Source organism: Canis lupus, chromosome 15 (genome assembly GCF_048164855.1).
Source record: "Canis lupus baileyi chromosome 15, mCanLup2.hap1, whole genome shotgun sequence".
Classification (NCBI taxonomy): Eukaryota; Metazoa; Chordata; class Mammalia; order Carnivora; family Canidae; genus Canis; species Canis lupus.
In genome coordinates this window covers 61,385,342-61,406,175 of record NC_132852.1, presented here as the reverse complement: position 1 = coordinate 61,406,175, position 20,834 = coordinate 61,385,342, and the positions used below count along the sequence as shown (strand labels likewise).

The window sequence follows — 20,834 nt, the reverse complement described above, 5'->3', positions numbered from 1 at the left end:
CTGAACTAAAGGGGGAAGGCCCCTGCGCCACCCGCCTCCCCGGGGGGTGCCAAGGAGCCGCGTCCCGAGTGCCGGGCCTCGTGCAGAGCCAGCGTTGGCTCCGTGGTACCCATGCGGGTGAACACAGTCGCTACTACCCCGAGAGGGCTCCTGCTAATAAAGACTCCATGCGGCTGCCCGTGATCCCCCAGGCAAGGGGACCTCCTGTCCTTGACCGCATCACACAGACGTTGCTCGTGGACTGTTCCTAGCCTGGGGCCGGCCGAGGGGCTCTAACGCAGGATGGTTCATGGGCACATCCGCCCAGTGTCCCATTTTAAGTTAGAACTTTCGTACCGCTCGTTCCTAGCTTCCTTTTTTTTTTTTTTTAAAAGTCATTGCGGGCATGCGTTTAGTTGAGAAGTTTCCAATTCACAGTAACTGCGGCTCGGATAAGCCTCGTTGGCTACGGTACTGCTGCCGTGCAAAGCTGGGCATGCGTGTAACTGAGATTTAAGGAGAAGGAGATCCTTCTTGGATCTCCTTGCATCCATGGTGCAAGCCATGGATGCACGGCTCTGGCGGCACGAGAGGGGCTTCTAGAATTCGCAGGTGCCCGCCCGGCTGTGTGGTTCCCTAGCAGGTGCTCCGGCCAGACGCCTGCTGGCCTGGGTTGCTCCGACCCCTGGTCACCAGTGTGGTGGCGTCTGTGATTTGCACAGGACGAGGGCTGCCTCCGGAGGGAAGGCGCGTGCTCGGTGGGGCTCAGGGAGGCAGAAGCGTCCTGGCACCGGGGTCCCCCCGGATGCCATGTTGAATGCATGTTTCTTCCTCTCTGAACCCTGGCATTCGGGGTCTCTCCAGGGTCCTCTGGCACAGCTCGCCGAGAGCAGCCTTGGCACTGCCACCCGGGGTCCAGCAGGCCTGGCTTCTGGTCCTGCCTCCACCTCCCAGTAGGTGACTGACCTTGGCCCGGTTCAGCTCTTTACGTTTGAGGAAGGAACAGGTTTGTCCGCTACGCAGGCTGCGCTGTGATAAGGAGAGCGTGCCGGGCCTGCTCTCTGCAGTGGCACCTGGCCCGCCGCCCTGGTGGCCCCGCCCGAGGGCAGCACCTGCCCTGGCGCTCTCACCACCAGTTGTCTGCTGCGAACACACCTGGTGTACTTACAGTATTTCACGTCCCCCAAGTCGGCTCTGCTCTAGGCGTCGGCCATGCGGTTGCACATGATACCCCGGCGAGCGCCGTCCCCCATGGCCTTTGTCCTGCTTCTCTTGGACACGTCTGAAATTAGCCTGGGGTCACCCATGCGGTCCAGAAAAGACCCCTGGACCCTACAGGTCTGGGTCGTGTGACCTCGACCCAGCATTTCCAGAACTGTGGGGAGCCGCCGACTGTGCCAGTGCGCCGACCTCACTGGGCCAGGAGCCCGAGGTCAGGGTGAGTTCAGGGCCCTGTGGCCACTGGAAGGTGGCTCCCAGGGGCCCAAGGGGCAGGCATGGCCCTGGGCCACCCGTGGGGCACTCTGCCTGCCATGTCACCAGGAAAGCGCTTCCTGCGACCCAGGCCCTCCCTTCTCAGCCCCCCCCCCCCCCCGCAGCAGGTGGAGGTGGAGGCCCGGGTGCTCACTGGGAGCAGCAGCAGAGGCCCCCCCCCCCAGCAGGTGGAGGCCCGGGTGCTCACTGGGAGCAGCAGCAGAGGGCCCCCCCCCCAGCAGGTGGAGGCCCGGGTGCTCACTGGGAGCAGCAGCCGAGGGGCCACCCCCCCAGCAGGTGGAGGCCCGGGTGCTCACTGGGAGCAGCAGCCGAGGGGCCACCCCCCCAGCAGGTGGAGGCCCGGGTGCTCACTGGGAGCAGCAGCAGAGGGCCCCCCCCCCCAGCAGGTGGAGGCCCGGGTGCTCACTGGGAGCAGCAGCAGAGGGCCCCCCCCCAGCAGGTGGAGGCCCGGGTGCTCACTGGGAGCAGCAGCAGAGGGCCCCCCCCCAGCAGGTGGAGGCCCGGGTGCTCACTGGGAGCAGCAGCCGAGGGGCCACCCCCCCAGCAGGTGGAGGCCCGGGTGCTCACTGGGAGCAGCAGCCGAGGGGCCACCCCCCCAGCAGGTGGAGGCCCGGGTGCTCACTGGGAGCAGCAGCCGAGGGGCCACCCCCCCAGCAGGTGGAGGCCCGGGTGCTCACTGGGAGCAGCAGCCGAGCGGCCACCCCCACAGTGTTTCCCGCCGTATTTCCCCGCCGTCCTCCTCCTAGCGCCCTGGGGCCCGTGGTGGCCTCAGTGGGACCTTCTCGGGGAGAACGCTGCGCCCGCGGGAAGCCCGGACACGGGTTTCTGCCCCTCTCCCGCTCCGGGGATAGCCCTGTGACAGTCGGTGCCCTGCTGCATCTCCAGTGTCCCGCGTCCGGCCCCTGCACCCCTTGCAGCACCGCAGCCCCGAGCGACCCCGCCCGCACCCCCAGCCCCGTGCAAACCCGCCCCTCGGCCCAGCCCGGGCCAAGCGCGACCCCGCCCCAGCCCCGCCTCCCGCGCAGCGTGCTCCGCCCCCAGCCCCGGCCCCGCCCCCGCCCCGGCCCCGCCGTAGCCCCGCCCCCGCCCCCGCGCGCCGATCTCCGCGCCCCGCCCCCGCCGGCCCGTGCACCGCCCGCCCCACCGTCCGCTTCTCCGCTTCTCCGTCCCGGGGTTTAGGAGCTTAGCTGCTCTGCGTCCAGGCCACTGGCCGAGCTTTTTTTTCTTAAGATTTTCTGTTTTCATCCGTGAGAGACACAGAGAGCAGCAGGGACTCAGGGGGAGGGAGGAGCAGGCTCCCTGCGGGGGGCCCGGTGCGGGACCGGATCCCCGCGGTGGGGGTCGGGGTCGGGGTCGCGGCCTGGGCTGCAGGCGGAGGCTCACCCGCTGAGCCCCGGGCGCCCCCCACCCCCTCCCGCCACGAAGTTCACTTTGAGGCCTCGGGGCACGATGACCCCCAATGCAAAGACTCCAGAAGATTCTCTAAGTCTTGGGTCTCTTTGCACAAAAAGGTAGAAAGGGCCCGGCCGGAAGCTGTTGGGCTGTTCCAATCGCTTTCTGGTGGGCGCTGCCGCGGTGTGCAGGCCCCTGGGGGCCTGGAGGAGCGCGTGCCCCCGGGCGCGGTGACTTGACCCTGTGTCCCGGCAGGTGTCCCGGCAGGTGCCCCAGCAGGTGCCCGGGCAGGTGCACCGCGCTCGCGTCCTGGGGGCCCGGAGTCCCCTTTCCCTGCCCGGACTGACCCGTCTCCCGTTGTCTGCCCCAGTGTCGCACACGCAGGGCCCCGTGGATGGCAGCCTCTATGCCAAGGTGAGGAAGAAGAGCGCCTCGGACCCCGGCGTCCCCAGTGGGCCCGGCCCCACCGCCAGCAGCCCGGACCACGGCGACCACACCCTGTCGGTCAGCAGTGACTCGGGCCACTCCAGCGCCTCGGTCAGGACGGACAGAACGGAGGAGCAACCGGCTGCGGGGCCCAGACGGGGCCTGAGCCCCCAGGAGAAGGCAGAGCTGGACCAGCTGCTCAGCGGCTTTGGCCTGGACGACCCCGGGAGTCCCCTCCAGGACATGACCGATGCCCCCGGCAAGTACAGCGGCACACGCCACGTCGTGCCCGCCCAGGTCCACGTGAACGGGGACGCCTTGCTCAAGGACCGGGAGACGGACATCCTGGACGACGAGATGCCGGGCCACGACCTGCACAGCGTGGACAGCATCGGGACCCTGTCCTCCTCAGAGGGACACCAGTCGGCCCACCTGGGCCCCTTCGCTGGCCACCAGAGCAGCCAGCACTCCCTCCTGTCGGACGGCTTTGGCAGCAGCCCCGGAGATGATGCGCACGGCAGCCTTGCCCCAGACCTGAGCCTAGGCGTGGACCCTGTGTACGAGCGGGAGCAGGCTTTCGCAACCCGGGAGGCCAAGCAGCCGCAGCCCGTGCTCCGGAGACCCTCCGTGTCTGCGCAGACGCAGGCCTACATGCAGAGCGGCTACTCCACGCAGACCTGGGTGCGCCAGCAGCAGATGGTAGCTGCCCACCAGTACGGCTTCACTCCCGATGGGGAGGCCAGGCTCGTAGGCCGCAGCCCGGAGGACAGGTCCAGCCTGGGCCAGGCCCAGTCCAGGGTTCCCGTCACCCCCACCCGGGGCAGCGGCAGCAGAGTGGCCCTCCAGAGGGGTGTGGGCCCCACGCCCCATCTCCCCGATGCACAGCGGCCCCCTCCCGGCAAAGTGCTCAAGCCCAGGTTTCCAGACAGAGTCGTGAACGGGACCGGACCGGAGCCCAGCGCAGACCTGGCGCCAGGCTCGCCCACCCTGGACATCGATCAGTCCATCGAACAGCTGAACAGGCTCATCTTGGAGCTGGACCCGACTTTTGAGCCCATCCCCACCCACATGAACATGCCGGGCGGCCAGGCCAACGGCCCCGTGCCTCCTGACAGCGTGGGAGGCGGGCTGCGGGCGGGCAGCCTGCAGGACGTGGGCGAGGCCCCTAGCAGAGGCTCTGTGCGGCCAGGTGAGTGGAGTTCCACGGGTGCACGCCTCCCATGCCTGTCTTACAGGACGGGGCCTTGCAGGGCAGCGCCAGGCTCCTCCCTGGGCCTGGGACAGGGCAGCAGAGAGCATAGGGGGTCCCTGGGCCCGCCTTGTGGGGACAGGTCGGCAGCTGCACACCTGCCTGGCGTCGCAGGGAGTGGGGGCTGCTCCGGATGGTAGTGCAGCAGGCCCGGAGGGTGGAAGACTCCAGCGGGTAAGCGTGGGGGCAGGGGTGGGTTCCCGAGAGTCAGGGACGAGGGAATCGGCCTGGCGGGGCCTGAGCACAGAGGCCATGCTCCCTCGCAGCGGAGGGGCCGCGCTGACTCAGGAGGCCGGGTCTGCAGGGCACTCGTCCTTGGGGTGTCTGGTGCGGGGACCAGGGCAGGGCCTTCCTGCCCCGCCTTGGGGCCTGGGAAGCCCGGGGTAGCTGTAGTGGACAAGCAGTGCTCTCTAGACCCCTTTCATCTCCCGCAGGCCTCTTGGCTGCAGGGATGGATTTCTGTCTTACGGTTGAGTTTTTGGGGGCGTCAGTAGATGAAGTGACCCGTCCAAGGTCACACACGTTACATACAGTAGAGAAGGAGTAGGTCCCTGCTCTGCACCCAAACACCCTGCCCGCTTCTGATAGGAGGTCTGTCCTGGTCCCGGTCTGAGCCATGATGAGCCGATGCCAAGCGGGTGGCTCCTGGCCTTGGGACGGGGCTGGGTGGGGGAGGGGAGCATGGTGTGCAGCTCCGGAGGGAGGCTCCTGCTTTGGAGAGCACCGAGCAGGGAGAGGCAGCGTGCCTTGAAACTTGTACCGCGTGTGGTGTGAAGGAGCTTGGCGGAGGAGAGGGGTGCTCGGAGCAGCCCACGAGCAGGCTTTGCCTCTTGTTCTGGGACATCGTGTCTTGATAAAAATCCCATCGGAAGAAGGCTCGTGTCTGTAGCTCTCAGGCGTCAAGTTGAAGCAGCAGGGAGCTCCCCTCCCTGGCAGGTATAGAGAATGCTGGAAGCCATTTGATTTTTTTTTTTTTTTCTTAAAGATTTTGTTTATTTGAGAGCAAAAAGGGAGAGAGTGTGAGCGCCAGCAGCTGTAGGGGGAGAGGGCCAGAGGGAGAGGGAAAGAGGAGACTCAGGCGGACTCCATGCTGAGCATGGAGCCTCGTGTGGGGCTTGATCTCAGGACCTTGACATCATGACCTGGCCGAAATCAAGGGTCGGATGCTTAACTGACTGAGCCACCTAGGTACTCCAGAACCCAAGTGATTTTAAAATTTAAATGTCAGTATTTGTACTTTTCATTTGGGAAAGGCTAGATTAGCCAACAACAGAAAATAAAAAAATCACCAGGTGCAGGGGGAGTGCTAGTAGGGTAGCTAACCAATTGGTTTTGAGTCCTGGAACATCTTGGGTTTGGGGATACAGGAAACCTGTGCCTTGAAGGGGTTCCAGATCCCAAGCCGCGATGGGGAGGCCAAGGCTGCTCAGCTGAGCTGGGCCACACATGGCCAAGCAGGAAGGGCCGGCAAGTCGGAAAGGTGCCATGGCATGCCCAGCATGGTGGCCGTCACCCCACACGTGGGGTGTGTCTGTGTCTGAGGCTTGGCCCCATTGACAACGTGTCTGACCAGAGTCATCTTGAGTCTTGCTCAGGAAAGGGGTGGGCAAGGTCCAAGATGCTGTGTCTTCCAGCAAGACCCCACCTGGTCTGTCTTGCGTCTCAGATGCAATCCTCGCTGTAGAAAATAACTTGGGTGCAGGGACCTCAGCATCCCGAGGTGAGTAGGATCCCTCACTCTTTGTAGAATGTGTACTGGTAGTAAGAGTAACCCCCAGTTATTGTGGTAGGAAGTTGGGAATAGCGTTCCCCGGAGCTCTTCCTGGGGGTGCTGTGTGTCCTGACAGCTCACAGTGGTGGCTCAGCCGCTCTGGGTCTAGTTACTTCTTACAGAGAGGAAAAGTGTATGTGAAAGCTGAGCATTTCCTGGGAAAGTCTGCTTGATGCCAGCACAATATTAATAATGGTGATGGTGGTGGTGATGGTGGTGATGATGGTGGTGATGGTTATGGTGGTGATGTAGGTGGTGATAGCGATAATGATGGTGGTGATGACGATGGTGATGGCGATGATGGTTATGGTGGTGATGATAGTGATAATGATGATGGTGGTGATGCTGATGGTGGTGATGATGGTGATGGTGGCGATGGTGGTGGTAACGATGATGATGATGGTGATGATGGTAGTGGCAGTGGTGGTGGTGATGATGTTGATAGTGGTAATGATGATGGTGGTGGTGATAATGATGGTGATGCAGATGGTGATGATGATAGTGGTGGTGGTGGTGATCATAGTGATGGTGATGGTGGTGATGCTGATGGTGATGGTGATGATAATGGTGGTGACGGTGGTAATGCTGATGGAGATGATCATGGTGGTGGTGATGATGATGATGATGATGATGGTGGTGGTGGTGATAGTGATGGTGATGATGGTGGTGGTGGTGATGATGATAGTGGTGGTGGTGATGATGGTAATGATGGTGATGATAATAGTGGTGATGGTAATGCTGATGGAGATGATCATGGTGGTGGTGGTGATGATGGTGATGATGCTGATGGTGATGATGGTGATGATAATGGTGATGATGATGGTGGTGATGATGGTGGTGGTGATGGTGATGGTGACCCCTAGTGTGATAGTGGTATCAGTGATGCTGGTACCCATGGCGGTAAGCACCGCCACTCTGAGTCCTGGTGCTGTAGCAGGCGTCATGTGTGAGTTTCTCTGAGTCCCCCACGATTTTTACGCCTACAGCCTACCGTGGCACGTAACTAGAGCTTCCATCTGTCTGCGTGCCGTGGCTGAGCCCTTGTTTCACTAAACTTTGACCCTGCCACCGGCCAGAAAGCCCCTTTGCGTCCCAGCACACGGTGATGTTCATCAGCGGAGGGGTGTGGTCCTGGCGGAAGGGTAGATGACTCTCCAAGGACCCTGTGGCTCTGCTGAATTCAAGAACCTCATCACAGGACAGTGTAGGGAGCCGTCCCTGCCCACGGGACAGGAGAGAGTCTGTCCAGAGGTGACCTGTCGGAAAGCTTTCACCTCATGAAATGGGGTGAGGTGGAGGGGGGTTGGGGGTCTGGGGTGTTGTGCTCCCTCGCTCTTGTCGGCCACCCCGGCTGTGTGCCCCTCCCTACAGCCTGGCACTTAGGTAGGTCTCTTGGTTCGCATCCCGAAGTGGGGGAGACTTCACCTGCTGATACCCTTGAGCAAGCGCAAGGCAGGGGGGCGTGAGCAGGAGCCCGGCGGTGAGGCCTAGCCTGGAGGTGACGGAGGGGGTGGCTGCAGCTCCTCTGCCCGGAGCAGCCCGCCACTGGGTCTTAGGAGAAACAGGGGCTCCTGGTACATTTTGGCTTGTGAGACCGCGCGTGCTGGACACGGTGCATCCGTGGTGATTTTCCAAAGCCCCAAGTTCAGCGACCGGTGCAACGTGCATCACGATCAAGCTCATGTCCGTTAGTGGTCGGTGCTGTCTCCCGGCTCTGGCCCCCGGGTGCCTCGTCTGCTTTCCAACCCCGGATCTGCTGGTGCTGGGCATTCCACCTAATGGATTGTACAGCGTGTGGCCCTCCGTGGCTGATTCCTGTGCCCGATTCCTTCCACCGGGCAGCTGCTTTTGCACTCTCACCTGTGTGGTGGCTGATTTGTATCCGCTGGGTGCTCGGACCGTGGATCCCTCCGTGTGATGGACACGGTGTTGCTTTGGCTGTCCCGAGGGGTGCTGCTGGGAGCGTCCTAGTCCGAGTGTGTTCAATTCTTGAGTGGAACTACCAGGCCACATGGCAGTGTTTTAATTGTGGAGGGACCACCCCCGCCCTCCAGTGTCGGAAAGTCTGCTTTGGCGACCCTCCTGGCTTCTGGCGTGGGTGACTTGCTGCCCAAAGCTCTGCCATACGTGTGCTAGGATCTGGTTGGTCCACGCAGACGTGCCCCCCCCCCAAGGGCGCAAGAACCGTCAGGGATGGGCAGCTGTAGGAAGCCATGGGAAGAGGGCCGAAAAGTCGGTGTTAGCAGGGAGAGGTGGTGGCGTCCCCAGCAGGGACCGACCTGGGAGTCGCAGCTCTGGTCTTCCAGCCAGAAGGGCCACGCGTCATCGCTCCCAACCGGGGGCCCCGTGGGGCCTGCCTGCACTGCCGTCTGCTGAGGGTGGTTCTGGGGGTGGCCACCTCTGGCCGCCGTCCTCTGTCATGGCTACGGTCGCTCAAAGATGATGTGCGTGAGGAGCGGGCCAGCGAGATCCCAAGCAGGCCTGGGATGGGGACAGATCATTAAGGGGCAAATAAATTGCAATAAGCCAGAATGGACCTGAGGCCAGGCACCAGGCTCTGCTGACGGGGTCTCAGTGGGTTGAGTAGTGACCCTGCCTCTGGCACCGGTGGCTTCTCACATCTTTGCTCTGAGTCCCTTCTGATTTGGAGGAAACCGAAGGAAAAGGGCTGCTGACATTCCTCATATCGAAAGGGCGGCCTTCGAGCTTCTTCGGCCGTCTCCTTTGCCTTCCTGGCGTGCCGTGTTGGGAGAGACGCTGCCCGACCAAGCGCTTCGGTGTTTCCCAGGGAATAGGATTTTCGGTTTTGCAACGTGGAAGACAGGCTTGCCTCGCTCGCTCCGTGTGCCGCGGCGGGCCATTCCCGTGGGCCGGGGCGCGTGGGCAGACAGCGGGGGGGAGAGGCCTCCGCTGCTCCAGGTGTGGGTGGCGGGCGGTCCCGGCGCCCCCGGGGAGGCCCGCAGCTCCAGAGCCGCTCCGGGGACCTGAAGCCGGCGGGGTGGGCTTCCCGCCGTCACGCTGCCCTGTGGCCTCTGCCACCCTCTTTAGAAGACGCGCGTGTTTCAATTGAGCCGAAATCGCGATGCCTCACCCAGCTGGGCCGCCTTGGGCCATTGTTGTTCCCGCTTCGACAACCCAAGGCAGCTTCCAGGACCGGCTGTGCGGGCCCAGCTGGCGCCGCGGCCCCTCCGGTCAGAGCTTCGGGGCACTTGGCAGGCACAGTTCACACTCCAGGAGGCCGTGGGTTTCCCCCTGGCCTTCCGGGCAGGTGTTGGCCCCCTTGGCTGCCCGGAGCAGTCACCTGGGATCTTAACCGGGCGAGGACACCGCCTCCGTGCCAGGGACCAGGGTGGTGACGCAGGGCAGAGGAGGGGTGCGACCCCAGCTCGCGGGTTCCCCGGCTCTTTATCTATGGACGAGGCTGGACAGTCCCCTCGAGAAACCGGAGTCGCCCTAGGAAGATGCAAGTGGGCTCCAAGTAACCAGCGCTCAGTGCATTTACAGCGGGGTGCAGAGTTGCCAGGGGGCTTCTGGGTTTTGTTGTTGTGTTTTAAGGTATTTATTTATTTATGATTTTATTTATTCCTATTTATAAATAAGATTTTATTTATTTATTTTTTTATTATTTATTTAAGATTTTACTGATTTATTCTTATTTATAACTAAGATTTTGTTTATTTTATTATTTACTTAAGATTTTATTGATTTATTCTTATTTATAAATAAGATTTTATTTTACTCATTTAAGGTTTTATTGATTTATTTTTATTTATAAATAAGATTTATTTATTTATTTTATTATTTACGTAAGGTTTTATTGATTTATTCTTATTTATAAGTAAGATTTTATTTACTTATTTATTTTATTTAAGTTTTTATTGATTTATTTTTATTTATAAGTAAGATTTTATTTATTTTACTTAAGATTTTATTGATTTCTTATTTACAAGTAAGATTTCATTTATTTTATTTAAGATTTTATTGATTTCTTATTTATAAGTAATATTTTATTTATTTTATTTAAGATTTTATTGATTTATTCTTATTTATAAATAAGATTTTATTTATTCATTTATATATTTATTTAAGATTTTATTTGTTATTTATTTATTTAGGCAAGACACAGAGAAAGGCAGAGACACAGGCAGAGGGAGAAGCAGGCTCCCCACGGGGACCTTGACACAGGACTCGATCCCGAGACCTGATTAAAAAGGCAGATGCTCAGGTGCTGAGCCACCCGGGCGTCCCTGTTTTTTTTTTTTTTTTTTAAATCCAGTTTTTTAAGCGAGTAATCGGAGCAAGTGACCTCTTGCACCTCTGCTGCCTCAGTGGCAGGTTGGTGACCACAGTGCTGGTCTCCCGGGGCAGGTGGATTCAGCCCCCGTGGAAGCCCTTTATGGGCACCCCAGTGCCTTGGGCTGGATCCTCCACTTCTGTAGGGGCTCAACGGGGGCATCCAGGTTCCCCAGATGACGACTGTCCTCGGCACCCCGGAATTTCCCTGAGCCGGGCCTCAGCACACCTTCCAGGGCAGGCTGGTGGCAGCTGCGTCCGGCGTGGACCGGGGCCTGGCCGTCCGGGGGCTGCAACCTCCCACAGTCCCGCTGCTGTAACGTCCGCGTGGCCCGATCACGGCGGGGCTGTGTATCTCCGTGTCCCCTCAACGGCCAAGTGACCGAGCGTGGCTGGTCTCCCAGGCCCCGGTCCAGCTTGCCGGACATCGAGAGTCCCGGGGCAGCCAGCGAGGGGAGGGCAGGCGCCGGCCCGGCCTCGGGGCTCCCTGTGCCCGGGAACCAGATGCACAAGATGCCTCCTGCAGCCGACGCTGGGGGAGGCGAGGAGTGAGCCAAAGTGGGTTCAGAGGGTGACAGGCTGGGACATCACGCTCGGTGACGGAAGCCGGAGAGCGAAGGACACCTGCTGGATGCGTCTGTTTGTAGGAAGCGTCCAGAACCGGCAGGTCCCCAGAGACAGACAAGATGGGGGGGGGGGGTCTCCAGGGCCCAGGGGAGGGGACCGGGCAGGAGGGCTCCCTTTTGGTCGTTGAAAATGTTCTGGAACCAGAAAAAAATAGGAGGGACTGTGAGAAGTTGTCCGGTTTCAACGGAGGGGTGTGTCCTCTGCTGCGGTGAAGGCCCCTTCAGCCTGAGTGTCTCTCCTGTCAGGCTCCTCCGGTGACGAGCCGTTGGGTGGAAGATTCCGGAAGCTGAGCCTCGGGCAGTACGACAACAGTGCTGGGGGGCAGCCGGCCTTCCCTAAGTGCGGATGGGGAAAGGCCCCTGGCGCAGAACAGGCTGCCAGCCTGGCTCCCTTCCTCTCTGCAGCAGACACCAAGGAGGTACGTGCCATCCCGGTCGTGGTCCCATCGCCACCCCACTGCGCCCCGTAGACGGCGCTCCTCCCCAGAAGGCAGGGGTGCGGGCGGGCGAGCCCAGGTGCTCAGCCCCTGTGGCCTGAGCGCGGCGGGGGCCCAGGGTGGCTCCAGGGTGCTTGCCTGGAGCTGTGGGCCTGGGAGGGAAGCAGGAAGAAGGTGGGTCGGCGTGGACGTGGGGCCCACAGAGCTCCCACGTGTGACCAGGGTGCAGCAGACGGGTTGGAGCCCGGGGCGATGAGCCCTTCCCGACCCGTGGGGTCTTTGTTGTCGTGGGACAGGGGGATTGGAGCCTAGAAGAGCTCAGAGACGGGGATTTGGACCAGTCCTCTGGTCGCCGCTCTGCTCCCGCTGCCTGTGAGCTCGCCACGGGGTCGGGTGGTGTGATCTGTCGTCGCCGCTGCCCAGCGCCCCGGCTCTGCGCCGTAGCAGGTGGACGCGCCACAGGGACACCTTCCTCCGTGTCCCCGAGGAGCTCTCCGTGGCCTCTGGCGGTGGGGCTGTGCACAGGGCCCGGCCTCCTGTCCCCCCGCCCCCCCGCCATGGGCCAGCCTGGGCCTTCACTCGACTCCCTGTGCCAATTCCAGACGGTGGCCCCCGCATACCCCCCAGACCCTGACGGGATCAGTGGCAGGACCTTCTTTCCGGCCAAGAGCGGCAGCGACTCCTCCGTCTCTCCCACGCCGGCCTTTCCCGTGTCTCCAGAAACCCCGTACGGTAAGCGAGGAGGCAGCCCGCGGTGGATGGCAGCTCGGCGTCGGGGAGGTCGTGGCGGCAGAGCTGGCGTCTGTTTTCTCTTCCAGTGACGACGCCCCCGCATTACCTGCCGTTCACCCCGCCGGGGCTGCAGCTGGGCAGCGCCAGCGGCCTGTACAGGGGGGCCCACGGTAAGCATCTCCTCTGCTCGGCTTGTGCGTCTCACAGGGACGTGTTTCCACGGGAGTCCCATCTCGGACCCCTCAGGAGGGAGGGGCTCTCGGCGGGGGCCGCGGTGCTCCGGGGGCGACCGGGTCCTGGGCGCTCGGGGGCAGTGTCTATGCTTTTCAACTCCCGCTGCTACTTGGAGCTGGAAGCAGAATCTGGAAAGCCCGCCCAGCCCTTAGCAGAGGACTTGCAGGGTCAGCGGGCTCCCTGCCTGGGGCTGCGGGGCAGCCCCAGGCCCCGCTCTCCTGGACCTGCCCGCGGGGTGACGACTGCTGAGACAGCTCTGCTGTGGCCCTTGCTCAGGTCCCACCCTCTGCATGGGGCTCAAGGGCACGCGGGCTCAGGGGAGGGAAGGGCGTCCACTCCGCACCCCTTCCTGCCGACATCCCCCACTTGCCGTGAAGGTCCAGCCGCTCCAGGCCTCGGGCACCGGGAGCGGGGATGCTGCTCGCCGGAGGCCTGCCTGCGTTCTCAGGCCCTTCTTCTCTGTGCCGGTAGATTCTTCCTCCTGCTGCCCCAGGGGAGGCAGACGAGGGTTCCCTGAGTGGTCATCAGGCTTCCTGGGTGCCCTGGACTCCTGCCGCCTCCCCCGGGGACGTGCTTGTGAGGACGGCTGGTGCCGCGGCCCTTGTTTGCCCAGAGGACACCAGATGGGTGTGTCATTTACAGGAAGGGCTGTCCCTCTCCCAGGTCCCCCCGCGGCTTCAGGACCGTACCTGCTTCTCTTTACAGGCAGAGCTCGCTCGCCCTTCTTAGCAGGTAGGACTGAAACGCAGAGAAGGGGGGCAGTTGCATGCGTTTATGGAAGCATCACAGAAAATGGACCTTCTGGAACTTGAGAAAGGCGTGGGAAGCAGAGTGAGGCTGGCGTGCTCGGCGTGGGTGCCGGCCCGGGGGCAGGCGTGGCTCCTGAGTCTGTGCCACGCAGGCCCTGCACACCCAATGTGCATTCAGCGTCAGGGCGTCCTCAGTGCCTTCGGTGTGTAGACTCCCATGCAGGGGAAGTAGGGCTCTGACTTCAGGCATGAAAAGCCAGCACATGAAGGGGGCACCTCTTTCATCCTAAGAACACCTGTGAGTGCCTTCTGAATTTTTAACCTGGCCGCCCCTGATGCTGTGGGTCCACGAGATGCTCAGGATGTGGGGGCCCTGCTTCCGCGTGGCGGTCCCACATGCTGTACATGCTGCGGGCAGGTGACTGCAGTAGCTCACGTGCAGGTGATGTTTGCCCTGTGTTCTTCACAGTGTGATTTCTCTCGTCTTGTGGTCACATGACGAGGGTCACTATCCCTGCTGACCCACTGACAGTTGGGGGAACGGACACAGAGATGTAAGCACATCGTCTGGGCCACACAGTGGGTGGGGGGCAAAGCCGGGACTGCACGCCAGTCAGCCTCACCCCCAGCGAGGGGCGTTTTGTTCTGCATTGTCAGATTAGGGCTCAGTTTTCACTCTTCTCGGTGGAACTGCAAGTCACCCAGTGACACAGAAGATCTCAGAGGGCCCAGATTGAAGTCCATTCATGGAAAAGCCGCTCCTTTTGTAGGTGGTGACCCTCTGAACCTGTTTTCTCATCTGCAGACGTGGTAATGCCTCATCTGACCAGCGCGCAGGGCTGGGGTGGGATGTGCTGGGCATTGAACGTAGTGCCTGGCTCCGTGTCATTAAAGCCAGGTGCCGTTGTGTGCATAAATGAGAGCATTTGCTTTAGAGCCCCGTCAGGAGAGTGGCATTGGCCTCCTGGCAAGGGAAAGGCATGATCTTCTCTATTTTTCCTGCAAAGCGCAACCACACCCCTGGCAGCACATGTGAAATAGATGCCAGAAGGTGGAGGAGAGAAGTGGATGGGCCGTGAGCCCCGGGACCACGAACCCGGGTGGGCCATATCCTGGGCTGTGCAGCGGGCTTCTGCAGAGCAGAGAGCGTGGATGCCATGCAGGGAATCCAGGGGTCCAAAAGGCCTGGAAATGAAGCCACACACTTGCAAATAATCCATGGGTCCAAGAGAAAAATCTCAAGAAGTGTATCGAACTGGATAAAATGAAAGCAAGACATTTCACGCCTGGTGGGACAGCGCTGAGACGGTGCCAAGAGGGACACCTGTGGCAGGAAACACATTGGGAAAGGAGAGAAGCCTGAAAGGAAGAGTTTGCACGCCTGCCTCCAGAATCTAGAAAAAGAAGAACAGAATGACCTCAAGATGGTTAGAAGGAAGAAAATACTAAAAATGTAAAGCAGGAATCACAAAAGTCTGAACAAAAACAATAGAGAAAAAGAAACGGAAAAAGAGCGTTCTTGGAGATGATCAAGAGAATTGGCCAGTCTCTCAAAAGACGGACAAAAAAAAAAAAAAGAGGGAAGACACAAATTGTTAATACCAGAGATGAAAGGGACCCATCACGGCACATCCTGCAGACAGGAAAAGGGCAGCAGTGCACATTTTCTTCCCGAAGAAATCTCCAGGCCCTGACGGTTTTACTGGAGAATTCAGTCAGACGTGTAAAGAATCAACACTAATTCTACAGAACTCCTCCCAGAAACCAGAAGGAGAGAGAACAGATCCTGGTTCATCCCATGAAACCAGTGTGAACCCTGGTACCAAAACCAGACAAAGACAACAAAAAGGGGACGATAGGCTATTATCCCTTGTGAATGGACACAAAACTCCTTAGGCGAAGCCAAGGAAATAGAGCAATAGTGTATATAAAAGAATTAAACATCTTCACCAAGGGGGATTTATTCTAGAGATGCAAAGCTTTTTCAATATTTCAAAATCCATCAGTGTCGGCCATCACACATAGTGGAAAAGAAGAAAAACGCCATATGAGTCTATATCGATTGATGTCAAAAAACTTTTTTAATGAAATTCACGTCTATTCATGACTAGAATATTCCAGCAAAACACTAGTAAAAATCTACAAAAACCCTGCAGCTCGCACCTAAACCTGGAAGTTCTGCAGGATCATCATGCAAGAAAAGGAGGCACAAGACCACAGAGTGAAAGGGAAAAAACAAAATTGTTGCTTTTTACAGATTCACAATTTATCTATGTGAAGAAGTCCAAGGAATCTACAAAAAAATAAAAATAAAAATAAATAAAAACCAACAAAAAAACCCTTCTAGAACAAAGTCAGCTGATTGTAGGACGTAAGAGATACACACAAAAATCAATTATATTTCTATAACCAGTGAACATGCACAGACCTGATGAGATACACAGCGCTGTTCATAATAGACCAAAAAAAGGAAAATAATAAGGTGTGAACATAAGAAAACATGCAAGACTCCTCCATTGGAAACTCCACAGGATAGATGGAAAAAAATCAAAGATCTAAATAAATGGAGTGGCATTCCATGTTCGTGGTTTGGAAGACACCCTGGTGAAGATGTCAGTTCTTCTCAAACTGATACACTGTTTTAACACAATTCCTATCAAAATCCCAGCAAGATTTTTTTGGTTATAGACAAGATAATTTTAAAATTTATGTGGACGTGCAAAGGATGTAGACTAGCTAAAATAACGTGAATAAAGTGGAGGCAGGGACTGATTACTGTGCAGACTTTCTAGGTAACCCTGAGTATCAGGACCATGTAGTGTAGGGTGAGGTACAGACATAAGACCCCTGGAACAGAATGGAAAACCCAAAACCCACAAATTTACCCAACTTTCGGAAAACGTGCAGAGCAATCAATGTAGGAGAAACCGTCCTTTCAACAAGTGGTGCTGCTGGAGCCATTGGGCGCCCACGGTCAAAAAAAAAAAAAAAAAAAAAAAAAGCAGCAACCAAAGTCTTGTATCTTATACTAAAATTAATTTCACATGGATCATAAACTGAAACATAAAACTGCAAACATTTTAGGAAAATGCAATAGCAGAAAATCTTTGGGATCCAGGCTACACAAGTGTTGTTAGATGAGCACCCAAAGCACGATCCATAAAAGGGAAAATTGATGAAGTAGGACTTCATCAGAATTGAAGGAGATTTCTGTAGGAAGAGGTTAAAAGGCAGACCACAGACCGGGAGCAAATTGCGCCTTATAAGTACTCGGCAGTAAAGACAGAAACAACCTGATCAGGAGGCCTATAAAGGCCAGGAAGAGTCCTCTCACCGAAGAGGATGGACAGGTAGCAGAGAAGCCTATGAAGCAAGCCCAGGGTCGTTACTGCTGGGGAAAGGCCGAGTAAAGCCACCGTGAGCCATCACTACAGACCCAGCGTAATCGGTGAAATAAAAATATAGCGTCAACACCAAGTGCTGGTGATGATGTAGAGAAATTGGAACTTTCCTCCCCTGCTGGTGGGAGTGTGACAGGTATAGCCTGTCCACGGGAAACCATCTGGCACTTTCCTAAAAAAAATAACCTACACGTGCTGCTACATGTGACTTGACGAAGAGCCTCGAGTTTTATCCTGAGGACATAGACTGACGCCCACAAGTGTTTATGGTGCCTCTATTTTTAGGGGCCCAAAGCTGGAAACAACCTAGCTGTCCTTCTACAGGGGAATGGTCATAGAGGCCGGGGTCCTTGCACGCTGTGGAGCCCAGCTCATCCATCCGGGTGAACCAGCTCTTGAGACCTAAACAGCCCTGATGAATCTCCAGAGCGGACATTTCCTAAAGGTGACATGCTGTATGGTTCCATTCATGTCGTACCCGTGCTGAGGCACCACTGTAGAACGCAAAACAGCGTTTCGAGGGCTCAGGAGGGACGAAGGTGGGAAGGAAGTGGCCGTGGCTCCACAGGGGTCTGTGTCGGGGGGGAATGTGGCCTATCCCGACTATGTCAATGTCAAGGTCCTGGTCTCCTGCAAGATACGGCTTTGGGAGGAAAGCGGATAAAGAAAGTAGAGTGTCCCTGTAATTCTTCTGCACGTAAAGCCAGAATGATCTCCAGCTTATGGGTCTGTTGTGAATCCCACTAGGGGAGATGGCACAGGCGTGGTTGAGGCCATACCAGCTGCCAGTGGACCTGCTGGGCGGAGGCTCCATGCAGCTTATCGTACTGTCCTGCCCTACTTCTGTGTGTAGGATTTTATACTACAAGGAGTTAAAGCGGGAATATGGGAGCCCTTGGTGGGGAGTAAATGTGGGTGCGGTCCCCATGTGTGCGCGGGACCCTCCCATTTAGCAGCCCTGTCCTCTCGGATATGCTGCGTGTAAGCGGGGATGACCAGGGATGCCCCAGGGCGGCGAGGTCCTGGGCGAGGACTCGGGTGCCCGGTGCCTGGCCGCTTCGTACTGTGGTTCACCTGGTGAGGAGGTCTGGGCTTTTGAAGGCTGGGAGGGACCCCACAAGTACGTGCTGACTAGGCTGAGGGAGGGAGAGGTTTCCGACTCTGCTATTACTACTGTCAGGGCCTAGTCCCATTCCGGTTCCGGGCGTTGTTTGAGGGCACAGTTAGCGCAACCCCTAACTACACAGAGTCCCTTCCTGTGTCCTCCAAGGTGCTGGGGTGTCGGCGGAGTCCGAATCAGCCCAGCACCATCAGGTTACTTCCTGGACGACCCACAGGACAGGTGTCAGAGAAAGGGAGGCAGACGCCCGCCAGAGGTGGGAAAGACAGATTTCTCTTGGTCCTGTGGCCACAGGGAGAGCCTGAGCTGCAAGAGAGCAGCGGAGAGCCAGGAGCAGAGGGACAGGTAGGTGGGTGGACGGAAAGTTCTGAGAAGGATGGGGGGAGGGGATACTTGCTAAACTGGCCCAGCAGGATTCTTGGTGCAGAAGGGCAGAGGCTAGGCAGGATGGGGATGACTTGGCAGAATCCTGGCTAAGACAGGGCGCTGGGGGGATGGTCTGCAGCCGGGGGGGGGGCAAGGCCTTGTGCAGATGGGGCTCCCGGGACCCTCACTCCTCACTCTGGCCTGGTCGTGGAGGGAATGCGTCGCAGGTCCGGCTCACCCTGCCCTGCGGGTCTGGGTGCGGCGCTTGCCCTCTGCTCCCTCATCCACGTGTCCCCCGGGTCCTGTGGCCACTTAGGTTCAGTGCCAGGTGTCCCCGGGGCTGCCATGGGCACCTCGCATCCACTCCGCAGCAGAAACAGGGCTCTTGCGGTGGAAAGCAACATGCACAGAAGCCGCGCCAGAGGGTGCTCCAGGGCCATGGCGGGCGCTGGAATGAGAAGCCGAGGTCGGGTGCGGGGGAGCGAGGACTGCCCCTCTCTGACCTGCTCCTCCTGCTGTGGGTGGGGCAGGAAGCTTCCGGAGACCAGCAGGTCTGACCCACCCGGGACCCTCCAGCACCGGCCTGGGCTGTCCCCGTGTTAAATGCACCCCTGACCCTCCTGCATTACAGCCCCGGGAAACGCGGGCGTGCTGGGACACCATCCTTAGCACCCTCAGCAGCTCCAGGTGTGAGCCTACGATGCTGGGATTCCTGGAGAAGGACAGACTTGGTCTCAGTGCATTCCCAGCACAGAGGGCCCCCCCCCCCCAGCCCCTCTGGATTCCCCAAGTCCGGGAGCTCAGATGTCTCCTCTTATGCCGTCGAGGTGAGGTCAAGAAAGCACCTGGGGGGGGGACTGGTTGCCAGGGGAACCGACCACGTGGTTACAGGTGGGGACCCCCCCCCCAGCCCCAGGGGCAGCCCGACCTCAAGGGGCGGGGCCGCAGGGTGAACCCACACCCATGACCTGTGATTTCATCAATCTCGTCCTCGGGATGAAGCCCCAGAAACGCCCACAAGGACCGGGTCTGGGGGGCTCCCGGGCTGGTGAGTGGGTGACGCGGGGACTGTGGGCCCCGGGGGGCCTGGGAGCCCCGAGCTCCCCCGCCCACCCGCCCCCGGCAGCTCTCCCTTCTGGTTTCTCACAGAGCGGTGACTTAGGGACAGAGCCGTCCCCTGAGCTCTGCGAGCCGCTCCCGTGACCTCGTCAGACCCAGGAGGGCCGCGGGGGGCCTGGGGTTGGTGGCTCAGAGCCCGGGTGACAGCTTGGACGGTGGGGGGGGGGTGTGGGGACCCACCTGGGCCTGCGGGGCTGTGTCCCTGAGTAGATGGGGTCAGGGTCGGGGTGAGTCATAGGAGGGCCACACATGGGGTGGGGAGCCCCCCTCCCCCGACTTGGAACTGGGCTCCTACACATTTTAGTTTCCATTTTGTCCTCAAAATGTTTTGGCCCTTCTGGGGCCCTGGCTGTCATGCGAGCAGTCCCTCTCCTGTCGTGGGGACAGCCGTGATGACCAGGACTCTGATCCCTGGGCAGGACAGGGTGGAGCTCTTGGGGCTGCAGCCTTGGGGTGCAGGGGTGTGCTGAGCACCGCGGGGCCCCCTTGGAGCTGGTTTCAGGTGGTGACGTTTGCCAGAGGGCGAGCATGTCCAGGACCCTCTTGCTGAGAGAGGGGGAGAGAGAGAGAGAGAGGAGAGAGAGAGAATTTGAGGCAGTGCTTTATTTTTATTAAAAAAAAAATGTCATTTTTCAAAGCGTGACAAATTGTGCAACCCTTGTACCAGGCGCCCCCTTTCCTTCCGGTCCCCGACTCCACGCTTCTCTTGAAATTTCATGAGCTTGGGCTGAGAATGTGTATAACGGGAACAAAGGCCTGTGCTGGATGTGCACATGCGTGACGTTCCTGGACACCCGGAGCCCTCTGAATGCGCAGACCCCGGAGCAAGCACGTGGAGCTGCACGTGTGGGCGACCCTGCATGCCCGTGCACACTGGTCTGTGCAGGAGAGGGCCTCTCTCCTGGTGACCGTCAACCCCCTTGTGCATGAGCAGCGAGCTCACTGGCCCCCGACCACCCCCCTGCCCGGCCCCAGATGAAGAAAATGAAGAAAAGAACGTTGAGTGTCGCAAAATATATTTGAAAATAAACACCCCTGCCTGGTGGGCTGCTGGAGCCGGGTGCAGCCTGGGCGTGAGAGCGTCCATTCACTGGGCTCTGGGCACACTCCCCGCTGACACCTCGTCCCCGTGGGCCAGCCTGGAAGTGTCCCCACGTGAGCTGCCGGTTCCCGGCCACGATGAATGCCGGCCTTTGTGTGGTTGCTTTTGATGTAGAGGGATCTTCGGGTTTCCCAGTTTATTTGAATCAGCTCATTTCTTCCACCTCTGGCGGACTGTTCTGGAATCTCTGAGTAGAGGTTTCTCTGTGTTCTCTGGGGGACGGGGTTGCCCCCCCCCCCCCCCCCCCCCCCGCCGCTCGCCTGCCCGCCGCCCCGTTCTGAGCCTGCAGCCAGCCCAGGGGGACAGACTCCGGGGGGCCCCAGCTGCCACCCCGGTCCTCTGCT

General features: G+C 58.9%; 1 protein-coding gene across 3 annotated transcripts in view; it reads left to right on the top strand.

The window, feature by feature from the left end:
• The window catches only part of TNS3 (tensin 3), a 96,425-nt gene that overhangs the window by 39,680 nt on the left and 35,911 nt on the right, over positions 1-20,834 (top strand). For 2 of the 3 annotated variants that reach the window (XM_072777636.1, XM_072777634.1), the window contains 4 exons: positions 3,236-4,480; positions 11,477-11,649; positions 12,270-12,399; positions 12,486-12,569. In XM_072777636.1, coding sequence (XP_072633737.1) covers positions 3,236-4,480; positions 11,477-11,649; positions 12,270-12,399; positions 12,486-12,569 — 1,632 coding nt within the window. The remainder of the gene's footprint in view (positions 1-3,235; positions 4,481-11,476; positions 11,650-12,269; positions 12,400-12,485; positions 12,570-20,834) is intronic. The other variant, XM_072777635.1, reaches the window with a different exon arrangement.